General features: G+C 39.3%; 1 protein-coding gene across 1 annotated transcript; it reads right to left on the reverse strand.

Annotated features, from left to right (window-relative positions):
* Positions 1 to 540: 540 nt before the first annotated feature.
* On the reverse strand, positions 541 to 17,606 carry pklr (pyruvate kinase L/R; the record flags this gene model as incomplete). Its single annotated transcript, XM_079239985.1, has 12 exons — positions 541 to 647; positions 738 to 852; positions 4,031 to 4,097; positions 5,929 to 6,095; positions 6,218 to 6,370; positions 7,047 to 7,197; positions 7,927 to 8,200; positions 9,570 to 9,756; positions 10,325 to 10,456; positions 10,559 to 10,650; positions 13,288 to 13,452; positions 17,585 to 17,606. 12 exons carry the CDS (start codon positions 17,604 to 17,606, stop codon positions 541 to 543), a joined length of 1,632 nt encoding a protein of 543 aa, XP_079096111.1.
* Between the last annotated feature and the right edge of the window lie 2,592 nt (positions 17,607 to 20,198).

Here is a 20,198-nt window from a genome sequence, read left to right on the forward strand (position 1 = left end):
AATGAAGGAGGTGCAGCCCAGCCCAATGCAGTCATCATTGCATTTCCCACTGCTGTTCATAGTTGCTAAAAAAAAAAAAAAAAAAAAAAAGTGCAACGTGGAGATAAGCTCAGGACTGTGGATGGGAATGAAGGCCTTATCTCCAAATTCTAAAGAATACCATAATGCAACAAAAACAACCACAGAGACAATATTTACCTTCACTGTCAGATAGGAAAAAAAGAGAGTTGACAGCTCAATTAGTGAAGCGTCAATCCCAATAAGAACAGGAGGAGCGCCAAAGTTAAGGATTCAAGTTTTATTTGGAGGGAGTCATCACATTTAATAAACACAGATTCCAAATTCATGAGATCAGCTCCAGCAGCATGTTTTTAACTCAACTTTTAACTTTAAACTTATAAGTTCAAATGAAGGAGAAGATGGTAAAAACCAAGCTGATGTTGCCGGCTGATTCTCAGGCTCTCATCACATTCATCCACTGTAAGATCTAGAAGAGAAGGGCAGCTTGTCAGTCAGATTCAGCCTGGTAAGGTCAAGCTGTTATGGGACATTCACTGCTCTCATGATGTTGGTGTGACCAGACCCAGGAATCCAGCCTGTCACCACAATCACCATGTCGCCCGACTTGAAAAATCCTCTTGCTTTCCCTGTGATATGTAGAGAAGAGAATGTGAGTAATATGGTTTATTTTTAGGGTAAAGGATGTGAACCATCAGAAGCACAGCACACACACTGACCTATATCCATGCCAAAGTTGACCCTGTTGTCAACATCATCAGCCCAGACTGGAGCAGGCAGAGGGTGGAAAAGTGCAGGAAACACACCTCTTAGCAGCTGGGACTGACGGGCCACCTGAAGAAGGAAACCCATGTTTGTTTCAATACAGGAGAACAACTGATTTATCTTATTTTTCATAGTTGAGCCAAAAATAAACGTTTGTCAGTCAAAACTTTAACTGCAATTACATTTATGTGACACTGGAGCTTCTTTAAAAGTGGTTTTATAAAATAAAATGGGATAAAATGCAATACAGTTGTCCATTGTCACAATTTTGCTTTCTTGCTATAGCATTATAATATATTGTTCAAACACAAAACATTTAATGTTATAATTTGACAAGTTTTTATAAAGATGTGACAATAACATATTCATCTCATATCTTTGAATAAAGAAATGATGTGGGGACAGTAAATCAGAGAGATGACTAATTTATAGGACTTGACAAAGTTCTACTCCTTGGTCTGAGACATGATTAAGTTCTGCTGTAATTACAGATTTTTTTCATTCAGTCTGGTGCATTTCTGACAAGAGAATAAACATTTGCACAGCAGTTAATAGGTTTCTCAAAACAATTAGTACAAACTGCAGAACCCAGTGGACGACTTGCAAAAGTGTGTCACTTGCTAAAAATAGAAAGTTCATTCCTCAATAGCAAGTATTTATGTCAACGAAACTGTCAGAGCCATCAAAAAGAAAAGTCCTGTCGTCATAACAAGATACTCAAATGGCTTATTTATGTTTTCACTGTAAAAGTCTAACCTGTTGGTGTTTTGAATACAAAAAAGTCAAACCTTGGAGACATCTAACATGTGTGTTTTCCACAAAAGGAATGCATAATATAATATAATATTATTGTGAACGTCTCCAAGTGGCAGCAACACTCTATAGAATATAAATGTCATCAGGTTTACCCCTACTAAACTTTGTCATGCAGGTTGTTGCACCTTGGAGTCACCAAAACCAGCCTAATGTTGAATCTTGCATCCTGTCTCTCCTCTGAGCGTACTTTAGCCAGTAAAAGTTGTTTCGATGTTGACTCTTGTTTTATTGTCTTATCCCTTGCTCTGTCACCTTTTTTCTGCCTTTTCCTCATTTCCTTTAATAATGTCCTCTATGTTTCTTTGCTGAATAAGCTTGTGTGCACATTGTGTGTTGCTATCTGGCTGCTGGTGTTACACTGCGCGGTAACATACCAGGCTGGGGAAAAAAAAAGCTCGCTGTGAGGTAGTGATGATTCCAGGAATATGCCAATGAATGTCAGTGTGCCAATAAAACATGAAGCAGACTTTAACTGTTGGAAAGTTATCTAGTAGTCCTTTAAAATATGTCCAAGCTTTAGATGTTTAACATATAGATAACAACGTAATGTGTATGCCATAAATGGGATATAAATATGGAAAAAGTGGTAAGTTTGGAGCTTTTGCTTTTAAATGCAACTGCAGTATTATGCTGTAAGCTGTTAAAACTATGATACTATCTGTCATGAGATCACGCCAGAAACATCTTTGTAACACATTTCTCCTCTTACTTCTGTGCTACCAGAGTTTCAATTCTGGTAGCACATTGAGTAGATTTTGGTAGTTGATAACTTTGATTTAAGTGTATCAAACTGTCTCATGCAATGAAATATTTCAGGGTGCCTTCCCTTAGTTATGCTGGGGGACGTCCCATGATACACTGAGTGCTTTCTTTTAGTCTTTATGCTCAAATCTACCCTATTTAAACATATGACAGTATTGGCATCATTAGCGTATGTCTGCACGTCTTCCTGGCTAAAGGTTGCTGTGTCTGTTGGTCTCTCTTTCCTGTCCTCTCCATACCAACCACTCAAAGCAGATGGCTGCCTTCCCTTAGCCGGGTTCTGCCAGAGACTTTTCCTTCCTGTTAAATGGTAGTTTTTTTCCTTTCCACTGTCACCTTGTGCATGCTCAGAACAGAGGATTGGACAGAAGTCAAGATTTGATGCAATCAGTTGGTTTTCCTTCACTGGGCTTTTCATTTGATGTCTAGAAAGTGCCCTGGGACAAGGTTGTTGTGAAGTGGTGTGATACAAATAAAGTTTAATTGAATTAAAGATTTCCCTCTCTTGCTGTTTGATTTTAGGGTCTTGTAGATGCCTGATTCCTTAACAGACTGGAGGTCACTACCAGTTCCACAGTGAGGTGAATACATCCTTTGCTGACACTTTACTCAAAAAGTTCATGTAACAAACTCCTTTAACTTTAAAGGAAATTTACAAATGAATGTATGTGATGGAAAACTTTCCCTCAGCTTCGTCTGACTGATAGGACAAAGAGTGAATCTGCTGTTAGGAGTGAGCATCAGTCTTAAAGGGTTACAGCTAACAAACAAATAAATATTATATCAAGACAAGATATTTGTGGCCCTCGTAGAAATTTCCATGAGCTTTTCTTTGAAACTGAAATGTGGTTAAAAAATATCTGCAGAAAAAAGACAAAACCTCTTGAGCTTTCTCTAATTTTACCAACAATAACAGAATATTGTATTAAGTATTGCTTAAGAATTGCTAATCAGATGTTAATGATGCTTATGCTAAACATCTGGAGAGGGATCATTTGCTAGGATTATTTGAGTTAAGGCTTGTGTTCAGGCAACTGATATTATTTTGGTGTTGCTTTGTTCATTCTGTAACCCTCAGTCTCCAAAGACATCATGAATAATTCATGAGGCTTCGCACAGAGATAATGAGGAACCTTTGACCTGATACAATGTAAGAGTTGGGAGACAGAAGTGAAACATCCAGATGTGCTTCTTTGAATGTGAGTCTGACCTCTGACCTTAATGTGGACTTACATTGACAGACCTACTTTGAATTAACGTTTCATTTTTTAAAAGTTTTCTATGCTCAGAACTTTCTTCATGAATATGACACAGAAAAGTCTTAAAAGTAAGGTCCCTGTACAGAGATTCTTCATTGAAGTAGTTTTCTTGCATCCATTATGATAAATGTTTCGATGCAGAAATACACTGAAGTGTGAAGGGTTTCTGACTTTTTCGCTGTCAGTCATCATAACGTGTCTAAAACGAGTTTATAGGTTTGCAATACATTTTACCTCAGAGGAAATTCCCCTCAGAACTTCACAAGACATAAAATCCTCTTACTCAGTTCTGATCAGCATTGTAAGTACTTACAACTGACAGCACAACACAAAGTTCATTTTTAAAGCAAGACAAACGCTTCATTCACCACAAATAGCTATGCTCTCTAGGATAGTGGAGCAGGTTGTACCTGAGGGCTTCTGGTAACTCCAATGATTGGACAGCGTGGACGGTATCTGGACAGGAGATGTGCGGACCTGGGGAGGAGGATGGATGAAGAGGGGATGTAAATTATCACTGATGAAAACCATTTCCATTGATGGATGACAAAATGAGGGGAAAGCTGTTCATTTAAACTGTACTCTACCTGTAAAAGTACAGAAATAGCAACTGAAGCTATTGCTATTCATTCTTGATTAAGAAAACATCTTTTAACATATAATTCATTCCTTTGAAATGGTGTTTTTATGTTTCTTTTGTTTATAACAAGTAGCAATTTGAGACTTTGCTTAAAATGTAGAGGTCGTTATAATTAAAAATGATTATTATTATTAAAATCAAATTCACAATTCTGATCAGGGAAGAACATTTACTGGCATTATTTAAGTATACAACCACAATTCTGCTGAATGGAGCACAAGATGTGTAGATCAGATTCACAGTACTCCTGCCAGGTGTCCTATCTACCTTCTGGCCCCTCTGGCTGTTGCACACGTGGCCCCCTCCTTGACAATATCAGTGTTTCTAGGACTTGTGGTAGTGATGGCAGGGGTGAGAGGGGAGTTAACAGAAGATGATGTCCTAGTGATTGCTTTTACATGCCTCACTCTCATCTCTACCTTTGATATAACCCCACAATAACCCCCCCCCCAGTAACAGCAGACACCTGCTTCACAGGAGCATCTTCATTTGACACGTTCTTCACTCACTGGGAAAAGATCTAAATTAAAGTAAATTTATGTCTGGGGTGTCCAGCTCCTGTCCTCGAGGGCCACAGTCCTGATCCACATTAAATACATCCAACAGCGTATGGAAGTCTTCATCATGACTCATACATTTGAGTCAGGTGTCTTTGAGCAGGGAAACACTGGAAACTTGCAGGTCAGCAGCCGTCGAGGAACAACTTTGGACACCCCTGGTTTACGTGGATAACTCTGAGTGTTTACATTTTCTATGTTTGTGTGCATGGGAGCCTGGCAGTCTTTTTAGTGCTGGGTGGGGATTTTATCTTACTGCAAGACTTAAACAAAAACAATACAAAAACAGAATAAAGTAGTAGAGCAACACAAAGCTTTACCCCAGAGAATATACAAGCAGGTACAGCATATCATGCAATATCCAGTATGATTGCAATAAACACTAACGTCTGGGGGAGCAGCCTTATAAAGAGGCTGCACTGTGTTTGCAAAGAAGAAAAAGAGAATCAGTTTACTGAGGACTTGCACATGTTTACACATATACAACTACATATGCAACGGATATTTGCTTCTTATCATTTTCAGTATTTATAAAATGTTTACCTTCATGATGCGTTCCCCAAACTAAGCAGCTGTTAAATGGCAACGTAACACTGACATGAACGCCAAAGAGAGGATTATGGAAAATTTGTCTGTCTACCTGACATGCAACAAGATGTGATGGTTTTAACTGGTTTCTGAAACCTTTTGGTTATTGCCATCATTGGGTTTCAGAAATTTGTAGCTTTTTTTCTGCGGGATGTGTTTTGTTCTCCATCATGCAGCAGCCATCTTAGTATGACGAACCTGAAAACCTCCAAAACACTTGTCGTGTTGAAGAATCTCTGACCCTGTTTCTTAACTTTTGAAGTCACCAACATCTCTTTTCTGCCATCTTTCCTGCCTCTTACACATCAGTTTTAAGAGCTAGCCCACACAGTGCTGAAGAACCCCAACAAGTACAAGAAGATAAGTGTTCTTTTCCACACATGTTAAACGTTGTGGATGGTTGGAGTAGTCTACTTTTAATATGTGACAGCAATAAGACAGCAAATAAGTGTCAAATTGGAGATTTGTCACTTTGTTGTCCAACACGCATGCTCTGGTCTGGGTCCTGGGTTGGTATAAGAACCTGCCGCTGGTGGTGAGGACTATGATGGCCCCAGCACAGCATTTGAAGGATGATTCAACAGCTCCAATGGCAGTGACTTCTGTGGGGTCAGAGGACAGAGGAGTGAGGCGACGCAGCTCCTCAAACAGCTGCTGGTGGAAAATGGCTGCCTCAGCCTCCCTGCAAATCTGACAGAAAGCAACAGAGACAGAAAGCGAGTGTGAGCAGCACACAGAGGAACGGAGGGTTATCAGAGGGCACTAAGTCAGACGGAACAAAATGGAGGGATTCTGTGCACCGAAACACACACCGAGTGCATCATTGCAACTGCCTCCAAAGGAAACAATCCCTTGGCGGTTTCTCCAGATAACATGACGCAGTCGGCTCCATCCAGCACTGCATTGGCCACGTCACTGCTCTCTGCTCTGGTCGGCCGAGGGTGGGACACCATGCTCTCCAGCATCTGAAAACATACAAACCCATGTTAAGAATAACACAAAATATTCCACTAGAAATATCAGCCAAAAATTAAACCCTTCTGTCTCTTTATGTGTCCAAAGTGCCAAAAGGGAGGCAAGACATACAGAATCTAGACAGAAGATGGATGAACAGTACTGAAAGATAAATGGGAGATCATTAAGAGTAAGGCAGGTGATTATCTGCTTCCTAGATCATTACTGGTGTGCAGGACACAAAGTAATATGAGTCAATAAGGAGGGCAGACTGCTGAAAACTGAGATATGTGGCTGTGTTGCCTCAGAGTCTATAGTTAGGAAGCTTCAGATAATGCTGATTAGTGTTTGTGTGTGGGTGTTGTTTGTGAACAAATGCTGTCACTGGCAGTCAGGAGCGGTAGCATAAACAAGATACAGCGCTGTGACTTAACATGGCTGTAGGACTGCGTGTGCATGTTTCTGTGTTTCTGTGTGTGATGGTGTGAAAGGGTGACCCTGTGTGAGTACAATATGCAGAAGTGTAAGGTTAATGCAAGCCTGATAGCTCTTAATGTAAGCTATGGTGAACCCAGTTGATTGCGTGAAACTACAGTTCAGAGTTCACATTTGCATTTTTCATCACTTTTGTGTCTCTTTATGTGACTGCACTCGTGTGTAGGTGTGTTTGTGTGTGTGTGCTCTGACCTGTGTGGCACAGATGACTGGCTTCCCAGCAGAGTTGCAGCGCCCAATCATCATCTTCTGAGCAATGAAGACTTTCTCAGCAGGAATCTCAATCCCCAGGTCACCCCTGGCAACCATCACTCCATCACTCTCAGCTAGGATCTCCTCAAAACTGCCACACAGATTGGAGTGAGGAGGGGAAAGGTTGAGCATTTGAAGGTAAAAAGGAAAGAGTAGAAGAAAGGCTCAAATACAAGAATAAGGACAAAAATCAGCGTTATTTGTTTTTTGTGCGTCATCCAAAAGTAGGTCTGTACAAACTGCATCTGTAGGTTGAAAAATATTCAAAATAACATTGAATCATCGTCTAAATCATAAATTAGGGATGCCATCCAGGGCGCAGAACGCTGATTCAGATTTAAGAAAGCATGCAGCCGTATAATATGTAGCCGTATGTAAACAGGACTTGTCACGGCAAATGTTCACATTTACAGCATTATCATTATTTCAAACTTAATCTTTATGATCAAAGCTGAAGAAAAATCTTCTAAATTAAAACAGCAGTTAAATGCTGTCAGCAGCCAGCGAGCAGGAAAAACACGAGATAGGTAATGAAGGTATGACATTGGTGATATAAACTCTGTCACATATTTCGATGGCAGTAATAACTTACACAGTCAACCACAGAGATTGCTTATCAGACATATGTCAAATCCAGAGCTGACAAATGTCATAGCTTCACTCACAGCCGGCTATCTGCAGGAGGTGCAGACCACCATCAGTGGTAGATTTATAGCTCTTGTCAAAGCCTCATTATGAGCCCTGCTGCCTGCAGCTTCCTTATGACTTAGAATGACACCGCCTAAATGCTTTTAATTGAGAGGTATTTTCCTCTACTTACTTCTGAACTCCTTGCCGGCTTTCCACCTTGCTGATCACTTTGATGTCTCGTCCGTGTGGACCCAAAGCGCGACGCACATCTTTCACATCCTGGGCCGAGCGGATGAAGCTGGCGAATACCATATCTACACCATGAGCCACCCCGAACCTAAGATCCAACTCATCCTGCTCGCTGACAGCCTGCAGGCCGATGAGGTCCCGGCCAGGGAGGTTAACGCCTTTACGGCTGCAGAGCATCCCGCCCGCTTCCACCATCGCATCCACCCAGTCAGAGCCTGCAGACACCAGATAAGAAAAACGACAGGGAGATGGATTCTGTTGAAAAACTCCAATGGCCTTTACAACTAGATTATTATAAGGCAAAAGAGATTCTTGACAAAGTATAACGGCAACAAAACAAAGCAAGTAGCTTAAGCACCACAAAAATAATAGAAACCATGAATATAAAGATCATTTTAGTTAGAGTGTCCTGTGGAACACAGAATTAAAGGCATGGTATCGTTAAATCACAAGCATTTGATGTAAAATGACTAAATTATTTCTATCTGTAAAATTTTATGTGTAAAAAATTAAAGTAAAGGAGGGCGGTTTAATATTTTGTGTCCCTAAAATGATTTGAAGGCGTTGAAGGTTAAATAAATAGTGGAGATCAAGCTAATGCCTGAAGGGCCAAGAACATGTCACATAGAGCTGCTTGTGAGACTGCTAGGATGATAAGTAACAACCCTGCAGGCTGGACCTTCAGGAAGGTTTAGCACAGTGTGGATCAGCGGTGCACAGTTGTACTGTGCTGCAACACCTAAACAAACATCCCCTTGATGAAAGAGAACATAACTGAGCCTCTAAGGTTTGTAAATCAGTATCAACCTAATGCAGTTTGCAAGTAAGTCCTAACATCTCCATCTGCTGAACATGGAGGTGGATTGATTGTGTTTGGGGCAAATGATGCAGCCATTAGCTCAGGTGCATCTTACGAATGAAAACTATACACCTTCTGTTTTATTACTACAAACACCAGAGCTCATTCCTTATAAAGCAAACTCCATCACAGATTTGTTTTTATTAAAATATCTACTTCCCTGAATCTGTGAAATAACCATAACTTTTAACCACTTTCTAAACTCATCATTACACACATTTACAATGCCTGCAAGCCTCCTGTTGGCTGCATACATCCTGTGTCATAGTTACAACAGAGACTACACTGTTATAACAAAAGATATCAGTGAATAATTAAAGCTTAATTCACTGAAATGATGTACTTGTGCCAAAAATGTTTTAACCACCAGTGATAATATGATTTCAGAAAAAAACTTTCATGAAAAATAGCATAATCTCTCAAATGAAGAAAATGATTAATGAAATTGATATTTTTAATTTAAGGTTATGAATTTTATTAAATTCATAACCTGTTTAAAAAAATGGGTGAAAAGAGTTCTTAAACAGGAACTAACATAAACCCAGAACTAGTCTGAAAACCGTATGCTTACTGGAGGTGTATTGTATATATATCTAGACAGATCCATCCCCACATCCATTCGTTTTTATACTTTTCCTTCCAATTCAGGGCAGTCAAAACCATAAAGACTGAAAAAGAATGACATACAAATTGTGGTTTGTTAAGAGCAACATGATCAATCTTACCTATTTCTAATACTTTGAGTGCAATTAGGCCATCATCAATGTAGATCCTTGCTCCCTTCTCAAGAACCTTTGGCAGGTTGGGATAGTCTACCCAGATATTTTCTCCATCTGTCTTATCTTTGTCACTCTTGGCTGTAATGACTCGCACACGGTTGCCCTTTACCAGTTCCACCTCTTCTTCAACTTTCTATGTAAAAACACAGAAATAATAATCAGAAACTGTCAGGGAGTGGGGGGAGAAACACAGTGGAAACACATTTTCAGAGACAAGCAGCACTTTTCTGTTGACACAGTTGTACTTATAAACCCCATGGATGACATGAGCATGTTTATGCCATCATCAAGCACTAAAAAATATGAAATTATCCAAACAGAGAAGAGAGTTGGTGGCATAGTTTTATCTTCCAGTGAAACTATTGAGCTGATTTTAAGAGCAGACACACGAGGGAACGTTCAGTTTGTCATGCAGAGCAATTTGTAAGCTAATCAAAGCATGAAGAGGGTGCCAACAGCTCGGAGGTATTTACTCAACAAAACAGACGGCAGGCAGCAGCATCACAGTGAATGAGACAATAAAATGATAATGAAAAATCAAAGCCGCACGCGCCCACAGCTGTTGTTTTTCCTGGAGAAGCAACAACCTGTTACAAATCACGCAGCACACAAGGAGTCAACATAATTTCTACACCTCCTACACCTGACTGCATGTGTCTGCTTGATTAGACTGTTTGATAGATAATGAATAAATAATTCACCCCTTTCACTAAGCCGGTGCGGATCTCCGGACCCTTCGTATCCAAAGCAATGGCCACTGGTCGATAATACAAGGGGTCAGAGGTTATAGTCTCCACTGCTTCTCTGATGTTTTTGATGGTTTCACTGTGGTACTGTGTTAAAGGAACAAACATAGTCAGTAGGTATTTAAGTGGAAAACCGAAGCGTGTTGGTTTGTGAGAGAGAGAGACACACATACAGTATGTTGTACATACCTCATGAGAGCCATGAGAGAAATTAAGACGAGCAATATTCATCCCAGCCTTGACCATCTCCTGGAGTTTGGGAACAGATCGAGATGCAGGACCTGAAAGAGAAAAATAGGAACAAAGAGAAAACCCTTTTTTAAATATAATTTGAGAATCATGTGAAGGAAGCATGTTGTTACAGATTAAATGAAAGAATCTATAGATTAATTACATATTGAATGTTCATCAATGTTTTCTCTAGTCGCAACCTCAATATGTTTAGATTTTTGATGTTTGATAAACCAAACATTTACACAAGAAAAAGCCCCCAAAAAAACTCAATATAAGTCTGTTTGGCTGCTGTGCAAAATATGTAATGATTATCACATTATTTAACCCCAATTTATGATTGGAAATAGCACAAAAACCACATATAAGTTTGGGAAAAATTGTATGAATTATTAGCTAATTCTAAATATGTTACCAGCATCGTGTTTCTGAAAGTTAGGACAGGAGAATGTTTACCACTGGGTTGCATCACCTCCTCTTAACAACAATCAGGAAGGGTTAGGAAACTGAGAAGGCCAGCTGCTTGATTTTAAAGAAAGGATATTTTCCTGTTCAGACACCATGGTGATGCAGTGGCCCCCTCACAGTAAGAACTGCGCCTGGTTCTGACCTCAGCTTTGTGTGTAAAGTTTCCATGTTTCTCTTGTCCCCATGTGGGTTGTATGTGGATGTTGTGCTCCTTCCACAGTTCGAAGACATGTATTTTGGACATTTCAGCTGGACGTAACTAGGCTTCAAGTTCTCTGCCAGAGGGAAATTAAAAGGAATTGATGCTTGATCTCAAGGTCTGTGCACAGAACATTTAATAATCATCCCAAATAAAAGAGTGTGCACTGGGTCCTTTTGCAGCTCAGCTTAACTCAACTTAACTTTATTTATAAAGCACTTTAATACAACGCCAACTGCAACAAAGTGCTGAACATAGAAGCAAAACATTTAGATAAAGTGCAGAGTGAAATCTGAATAATAGCAGTAAAATAATTTTAAAAAAAAGAAGCTGATTGTTAACATCCTAAATATTTGGAAACACACAGTGTGTGAATACCTACATTAATGTCCATATAGAAAACAGCGCAGCAGACAAATAAGATGAAGAGTAGAACAAAAGAGATGCTTGTTTTGCAGAGACTCTTTACAGGGCAATCCACATAATCCACACCTCTGCAATATACTGTAGTATAATTAGGAAATCCACACACTGGAAACAATGGCACTTCACACACAAAGCTGAGGTTGGAACCAGGAGCGGGAACCCAGAAGGTAGTAATTGTAGGACTGTGTCCACATCTGCAGAGTCCTAATGGGCTTATGGACGCAGTTCACCACTTTCTTATTGTCAAGGACAATGGCTGTAATGACAGTAGATGATTTGTCCAAAAAAAGAGGATGTTGAACCAAAATGTTGTATTTTTTTTTAAGGATTCAAATGCATAATCCTTAAAATGCCGAGAAATTACTTCGATGTTCAAACAGTAGTTTTAAGAGACACGTTTCAACTAAGCATGTTAACTCTGCTGTAAACTTGTCAGGAAAGTGATAAAGTCTTGAAATCTTTCATGTGATGCCTTAAAAAGCTCACAAATCATAAACAGGAGTTTGCTACATGGTGCCTGGCAAGCCTGCGAAACAACATGATCAACTACTGACTGATTAGGGATATTTCTAAAAGACTAGACCACTAGTATCAGCTGATATTACACTTCATAACCTGAACTATGCCCTGCGATGGACTGGCGAGCAGTCCAGGGTGTACCCTGCCTTTCGCCCAAAAACTGCTAGAATAGGCTCCAGCTTCCCCACGACCCTTCATCGGATTAAGTGGTTAGGATAATGAATGAATGAATGAATGAATGAACTTGAACTACTTCAACATGATCTTTTGGGGAGAAAAAGCATTCTCAAATCCTACTTTAAAAGATAAATTGGTTTTTGAAAATGTGGCTATCTTAGCCTTGCTTGATGATTTTAGCTGTTAAGCAGTTTGGTCTTCTGTAGCCTGTAAGATTATGGATGTTGCTTTTTTATTGTGTGTTAAGGATAAAAAAGCTATATAATGAAAGGAATTTTTAGTCCTTATTTGTCAAACCCCAGCACAGTTTTCCACTTCAGGTTGTTATATTTCTAAACCTTGATGATTTGGGATTTCTTTATTTCTTTTCTTTTATAATATTATATGAAGTCTCAGAATCAAGTCGTTTTCATTTTTCCTGTTCGGAGGGGTTTTTCTTAAAATGTTGACATTTTTGACCCACAATTATTTACATATCCTTTCATATCTTCATATCTATTTTTTTCCCCTCTTTTTTGAACTATTTCTCCACGTGTCAGTTATTTGATTTAAAAAAAAAAAATCTATTAAATTCTCTTATTAAAGAGATTAAATAATCAGTTGCAGCCTGGTTTTAAAACAAAGGATATTTGTATGTTTGTCTACCTGTTATCTTGATCACAAGCCACTCCACGGAGCTCCAGATGACTGAGATGCTTAATTTTCTGTATTTCCTTCTAATTAGTTTTTCTTACTCTGAGCAATCGTAACAGCAAGAACTCACTTTTACTGCTGACAGTAAAACCCTGGCAACACAGGACCTGGCTGTCTTACAGGAAGCTCATGATGACATGTCACAGTTGCCAGAAAACAAACTTGAAACTGAGACTCGCTGTCTGCTGTTGGTTGCAACACTCACCAATGGTGCAGATTATGCTGGTGTTTCTAGCTGTGATTGGCTCCTGGTCGATGTCCAGTAGACAGAGATGCTCCAGGAAGGTGTCAGCCATGCTGGCATCCAGCTGCTGGCGCTGAATAAAAGAGTCTGGCATTGTCATCACCTCCGAGTAGCGCCTGATGCGAGCTGCAGTGACAGAAATGCTGTCAGTAGGGTGAAGTTGTTAGTGAAACTTTACTGGCGAGCCTGCCTGCAAAAGCGCACAAAGCTTTTAAACAGATATATGATAAATGCAGGAGTCACACAAAATTACATGACATTCACTGTTTTGTGAATTATTAAGGTATATGAATTCCAAAGATCCCTGCTCTGCAGATATTCTCTATCTTTTCGAAGACATTTAAAAACACACGAAGGCTAATAATATGGAGCGAATTTAATGGTTTTTAAGCTGACATATGAAAAAAATGGAAAGAGAACATGTCCACAAGGCAACTGTGTAATTTAAGGCAGGCTATTTATTAAGCCATTGAAAAAAAAGATTAGATGTCTTTTAGTATCAAGCTTTTTTTTTTTTTTTACTCCATGTATACTGGAGCAGGAAGTAGGGCAAAAAATTAGACATGTTGCTTTTTCTGTTGCTTTCCACATATGGTGGTTGCATTTCTGCTGTTGTCAGCTTAGGAGCTGAAAGTCTTTCTCCATAATAAAGAACAGGATGAAAGCAAATCTTCTAGAAGGAATAAAAAAAAGGAACACAGGAGAGAGCAGAATAGGAAAACTAACACCCCAAAAGTGTTATAAAAAATACAGTAAGCAAAGCACATGTACATTGAAAGCTATGAAACCATTAGACCATGAAGACTGTGATGACTCAACAGTTAAGGCTCTCCGTTACTGATAGTAAGGTCAGAGTTTAAGTCTCTGAAGACTCCATGATGAGGCCTTGAGCAAAGTCTTTACACTGATCCAACATAACATTATGACTACTGACAGTGAGACATACAGCTCATCGGTTATAATGCAAGATTCTGTGGGGAAAACCTTAATCTTGGCATCCATGTGGATGTAACTCTCACACTTTCTACCTACCGCAACATATTTGCAGACCAGTCACACTCCAAATGGTTATCACACTACCTCAAAGTGGTAACCCCCCAGAGGGACAGCAGTGGACCCTGCCAAAACTATTTAATGCTCACAGAACATAAAAGAATATGATGGGTTCACCACCAGATAACAATCTGATGGGATCTGCCTGGTATATATTAATTACATAATGTGAACGCTTTAGTTTCAGGCATCAGTGATTGTAGCTCTTACATAACATTAAGAACTATAGTTATGGCTGTTAATGGTCTTACAATGAAAAAAAACCTGCAACCAACAGCTGTAAAAAAAAACTCAACATGGGAGGCCATGTTGCAACATGTTTGCCAAACAGCCAATAGGAAAGCAGTATGGCATGACACACAAATAAATCTAACACATTTTAAGAAAATGGAGAACATTCTTAAATGACAATAACTAGAGGTAAATTGCCCAAACTGAAATGTTGGGGATTCCACTGAAGCAATGTTGGCTGAGATGTGTGAGCAGATGTGTATGGTGTGTCCTGCAGCTGTCATCATGACTCCATCATGGAGATCATAGCACTGAAAAAGCTGTGGAGAACATTCATAAATTATACATACCTGCTTTTATTGGAGCCATGCTGCAAAGTGTGGCTTGTGATGAATTTATTACTAAAATCTCACTTATAAACAATTGTCCCCTTAACATTCTCTTCTGGGACACCATATAATGTTGTGACCTCATCTTCCTAACAAATGTGAATATGTGGAAAAATCATTGGCTTTTTCGGTAATGCATATGACAGATAAAGGCTTCTTCTTTGTTCCGGTAAAACTGTCATTAAGCATCCAGCAGATACAGAACAACATTAGCATTCATGTACTGTTATGCCTCTGGTCCCCTGACAAGAACAAGTCCAAAATGTGTTTCTCTGTTAGCTCTATTTTTCCTTTCTACCAACCTAAAGACAAAATATCTGGCAGTCGGATGATTAGAGCTTCTTCTGAGAAAACAGCTTCCGGCTGTTGCTGGAAATGAGTCTATGAAAGTTGTGTGAGTGAACCAAAACATCCTAGTTGTAGGCCTTAGCAACAAAATATTGAGCAGTGAAAGGTTGAACTGCTTCATAGATCAGAGGAAACTTGCAGAAGCTGGGGCAAAAAGCTATTGTTCTCTGCACACTATTGACTTTCTTGATTAGCTTTAAAAGAAATCTGCTCTTTGCTCACTGCAAAGTCAAGCAAATTCAATCCAAATAAAGAACTTATATCATCCAACTTTTTATCATAGACCGTATATGAAAGATGGATGGAGCCTCCGGTGGTTAAAAGTGAACTCATGCGGAAGTGCATAAAACTGCAATTCCCCCTTCATCCACTAGGGGCTGGCTGCAAAACAGAGCAAATCCCCATGTTAAAAAGGCCAACTTCATGGCAGAAATAAGCATGTTTACAGTCTGGTTCAAAAATCCATTTTTGGTTTATAGGTCAGGTTTACCTTAATGACAACTGTGGGGGGGAGTGAACTTTTTTCTAACTCGCCTGTTTAAAAGTAATTTAATCTCAAAGTTCGGCATATTTAGGGGCGTGTCCTTTTGATTGACAGGTACCCAAACTCACGCTTCAAGTTCAGAAGAACGTAGAACAACCGCGGTTTTTAGCTGGTTAACAATGTGAGTTAGCTTTAGCCCGCTTACCTCCGTTACCTGGTTAGCTCCTGTTATCTCCAGGTTAGCTCAGTTAGCTCTTAGCTACAGAAAGCTCTGAGTTCGCTCAATGTCAATCATCTACCATGACAGCCCCCCTTACAGCTCCACCTCTTTGCCCATATTTGTATTTTCCGGGCAGGACGACACGAATGACGCTGCCAACATGGCGATGGTAGGAACCGCCCACCGAGCTTCAGTTCAGCTCTTCAGAAACCTATGGGTGACGTCACGGAGGCTACGTCCATCTCTTTATATACAGTCGAAGCTTTTTATTAAGCGGATTGGTACTACACCAGCAATGGTTTTCCTATAACAGTGACTCAACCACCACTAGTCAGTATGAACCAGGAAATGGAGACCACATCTTTCATGCAGAGCAACGTGGAGCTTGGCAGCGGGGTTTGATTCTGAACAATGGAATCCATTTTGAAGGATGTCGCAGGCAGTCAGCCTGCAAATTCTGTCACCACAGGGGGAACAAGGAAAAGGTGGTGAGGATGAGTGGACAGTCTGACGGACAAGGCCAGTGCCAGGAGCAAAAACAGTGAGCAAAAGGGTGAGGATGAAGAGCGGTGTCATCCAAGAGATGTCAGATGAAAAGTGTTTGCTTTGCTTTTTTAAATGATCACCTAACAAAGTTGTGTAGTGTAACCGTTTTTAGTTTTGGGACTCCTCTGGGGTGAACAGACGTGGGGTCATATACAGCAATAGGACAGAGCCTGACAGACAGCCCAATGTCAGCGGTGACTGGAGGTTTTGCAGAATCATTTCTGTATCTGTCAGGTTTTTCCTCTTTCAATTTGTGTCTTTTCCCCCCTCTCTGTGTGCCTCCTTGTGACCCAGTTCTGCTGCACTGCTGCACACATCATTGCAGGTCCCACTGAGATCCTCCTTTGACACATCCCTCTGTGTGTACACATGGAAACATGCACACACTAGCAAACACACACCGATACCTGTTCCTGAAAGACTGACTATAAATAAATCAGGCTTTAGGTCAAAGACACTAAAGTTGCAAAATATCAGTGCATGCAGAGAAGTCATGACTGATGGTCAGAGAGGAGAATCTGCCGATGGGTGTGGCCACAATATATAAAGTTTGTAATTAATTACATTCTCAAACGAATGCAAGTTATAGTATCTGTTTGTGCACAACAAAATAGTGAACTTGAAGTAGTGGGACAGATTTTCTCTGCCTTTCTACTCGGCAATGAAACCCCCTGGCATTCCTGCAATCTCGCAGGAACATCCAAAGCATCCTATCTCTGACCCACTGGAAAACCAAACTGTTAAAAAGCATCTGACAAAAACACAGTGGGACTGCTGAGGAATATAATACATTACAATGACTTCAGTTAAACTATTTGGAAATAATCACTTTTAAGTCTCTGTATGAAAAATAACCATAAAAGCATTTAGAACTTCCATTAATCATGTAAACATTCACTAAATGGTCATTTCTAATTCAAGTAAAGTTGCTTGGCGAGGTGCAAAACTAAGCTGCATTAACAGCACAAAAGAAAGTGGTCCTCTTACCCATGTTGAGTGTTCCTTCCATTAAACAGGTCAGTTCGTCTCACTATTGTCTGCTAACTGTAACTGGATTTCTTTTTCTGTCTTTGTGCTTTTCCAGTGCTGTCAACTGGTCTGTTACTAAGTCACATGCCACCTGAACACTTTTCAATCCTTTGTAGCTTCTGACCCCTCTGCTGCCCCCCCATCTCTCCTCCTACTTTCATTACTTGGAAATGGGTGTCATGACCTTACTGGACCAACCTAATGGTAAAAATAGAAAAACCTTTTTTGTCAATGGAACTGTGTTGAAACAATCAGGTACTTCTGAAAAAGGCTAGGGTTACATAAAGCTAACTTTGAAAGTGTTTCATTGCCAACTTGCTAAGTAGGTAGGTAGGTGGGTAGGTACATTATTTTCAGTCAAAACCACAGTTTTCCAAACTGTCCAAACACAAACACTTTTCCTATATGTTGGAGTCAATAAAACATGAGCGTAAAGACAGGAAGTGGCTCCTTTGAGGAATTGTTGAACGTCCTATGGTATTACAAACATGACACTTTGTAACCAGCTGTCTTCATAAATGAACACAAATTGCTAGGTTTTGCTTAGTTCACTGTTGAAAAATGTCTTATCTGTTGATGTATTATAAAATACCATCAGACCTGTTAACAGGCCAAAAGCAAATGTATGATGGTCAAATTACTTAAAAGAGTAGTTAGTTGCTGACTATGGGTTGCATAACATAGGGACATGATTAAAAATACAGTAATCACAGTAATCCAAACTGAATACTTTTAAATAGCTTGAAAATCCCATATCGAACATTTTGCACATTATAATAAAGAATAAACACAGCCCCAACATTTGAGTTTTAAATATAGTAGCCTGCTTTTAAAAGAAACAGTTGTATCATCAATATGTTATAAAAGTAAGCAAACATAGCGAGGTATTCCCTTTTGGTAGAATCACGTCAATTTCTTCAATGCACCGACTGAGACAGTGGCTTTGTGACAGTAGATCATGTAGCCTTATATCAAATGTAATTATTAGTTTATTAACATTTTGTAAAATATATCTAGACTTTTTTCAATGTATTATGTCGTCAATAACTTTTATTTTCAAATGGAAGAGAACATACAAATAAAAATGCATAAACTGCCATTATAAAACAAAAATATAATTTATTTAAAGAAATGCTTGCTTGTGTTGTTTACACAAGAATTTCAAGAAATAAAGACCTGATTTTAAACACGTAGTAAATGGTGTCAAGGTTGCGATAAGATTTCTATAAGATTCTTAAAGAAATTATTTGCTATGTAAAAATCTAATTGCACCTTTTCAAATATAGCTTATAATAACTTTTTTTTTTATTTAGGTAGGCCCACATACATGTGTCTGATAAAATGTGGCTCATTACTACGACACTGATAAGTAATAACTAACTATGTATAAGTCATTACTTAAACATGGTCAGCAACACTTGATCTTTTTTTAAGCCCAAAACGCGTCTTTTGCGCACCAGTGGCTCATAATATCAGTGACTGTTTCATTAGGCTAGAAAAAAATAATTTACTTATCATTAATATTTCGGCCAGTTTTTTTTTTTTTTTTAATTAACTCGCAGCAACCTGCTGCTTCTTGAAAGGAAAACTCCATAAGACGTACAAAAATGTGTGTGATGATGTCTGACGTAAAATGTGTGTGCGCGAGACAAACCAGGCGGCATATGGAGGTGATGACTAGTTTGAGCGAGGTTTTGGAAGCAGCTTGGAGCTGCACTTTGCAGAGCTGTTTCCATGCAGAGTCACGCACAAACTGTGACTGACACAAGGCGTAAATCTTTAGCTAAGGGTGCAAACAGACCTTTGGTCCGGAGCTGAGAGCTGAGACTCAAACCAGCTCCCTGCTCAGTGAAGCACACACCTGGCATGAGACAGCAACGCCACACGGCAATTAGCGAACAGATTAAAGGTCATATTTACACACAGAGACCAAAGTGCACTATTATTATATCTCATTTAAATTTACACTATAAATAGAAAATAAGTCGCTTTTTTGTGAAATTACAATAGGACTTTCTCCCGTTTAATTATTTAATCAAGTTCTTTTCCCCCTGTTTTTAGGGGTAGAAACAAAACTATTAAATCTTAAAGCAAAAAAAAAAAAAAAAGCAAAAAAAAAAAGGAAAATGTAAAACGTAAACGTAGAGTGATCGATACATGGAGGAGCGATAGGACGGAACGCATGCACTAAGTAAACACTGTTCTTACACAACAGCAGGATACAACAAGAAGCAAAGACATATTGGATTATAGGATTATAAAGAAGGCACTGTAAAGTTTAGGTAGCAAAGCTGAGAGCTTTAGGAAAGGAAACATCACCAACCTGTTGATCACGGAGCAGGTCAAGACTGAAAGTTGAGCACTGAGCAGGAACAAGTGCGATTCAAGTAAAGTAAGATGTTTGTGTGCGTTTTAGCGCCATCTAATGGACAGAAGCGGTAATGCTGCTTTTGCAAGCTCGGTTACGATGAAGACAACAGACAAAGGGAAAATAGCCATTTATTTTACTCCATTATAACTGAATGCAAAGTATAAGGTGCATAAAATGCTCATTGTTCTAACTAGGCGTGGA

The sequence above is a fragment of the Telmatherina bonti genome (genome assembly GCF_933228915.1).
Source record: "Telmatherina bonti genome assembly, chromosome: 5".
In the NCBI taxonomy this organism is placed as follows: domain Eukaryota; kingdom Metazoa; phylum Chordata; class Actinopteri; order Atheriniformes; family Telmatherinidae; genus Telmatherina; species Telmatherina bonti.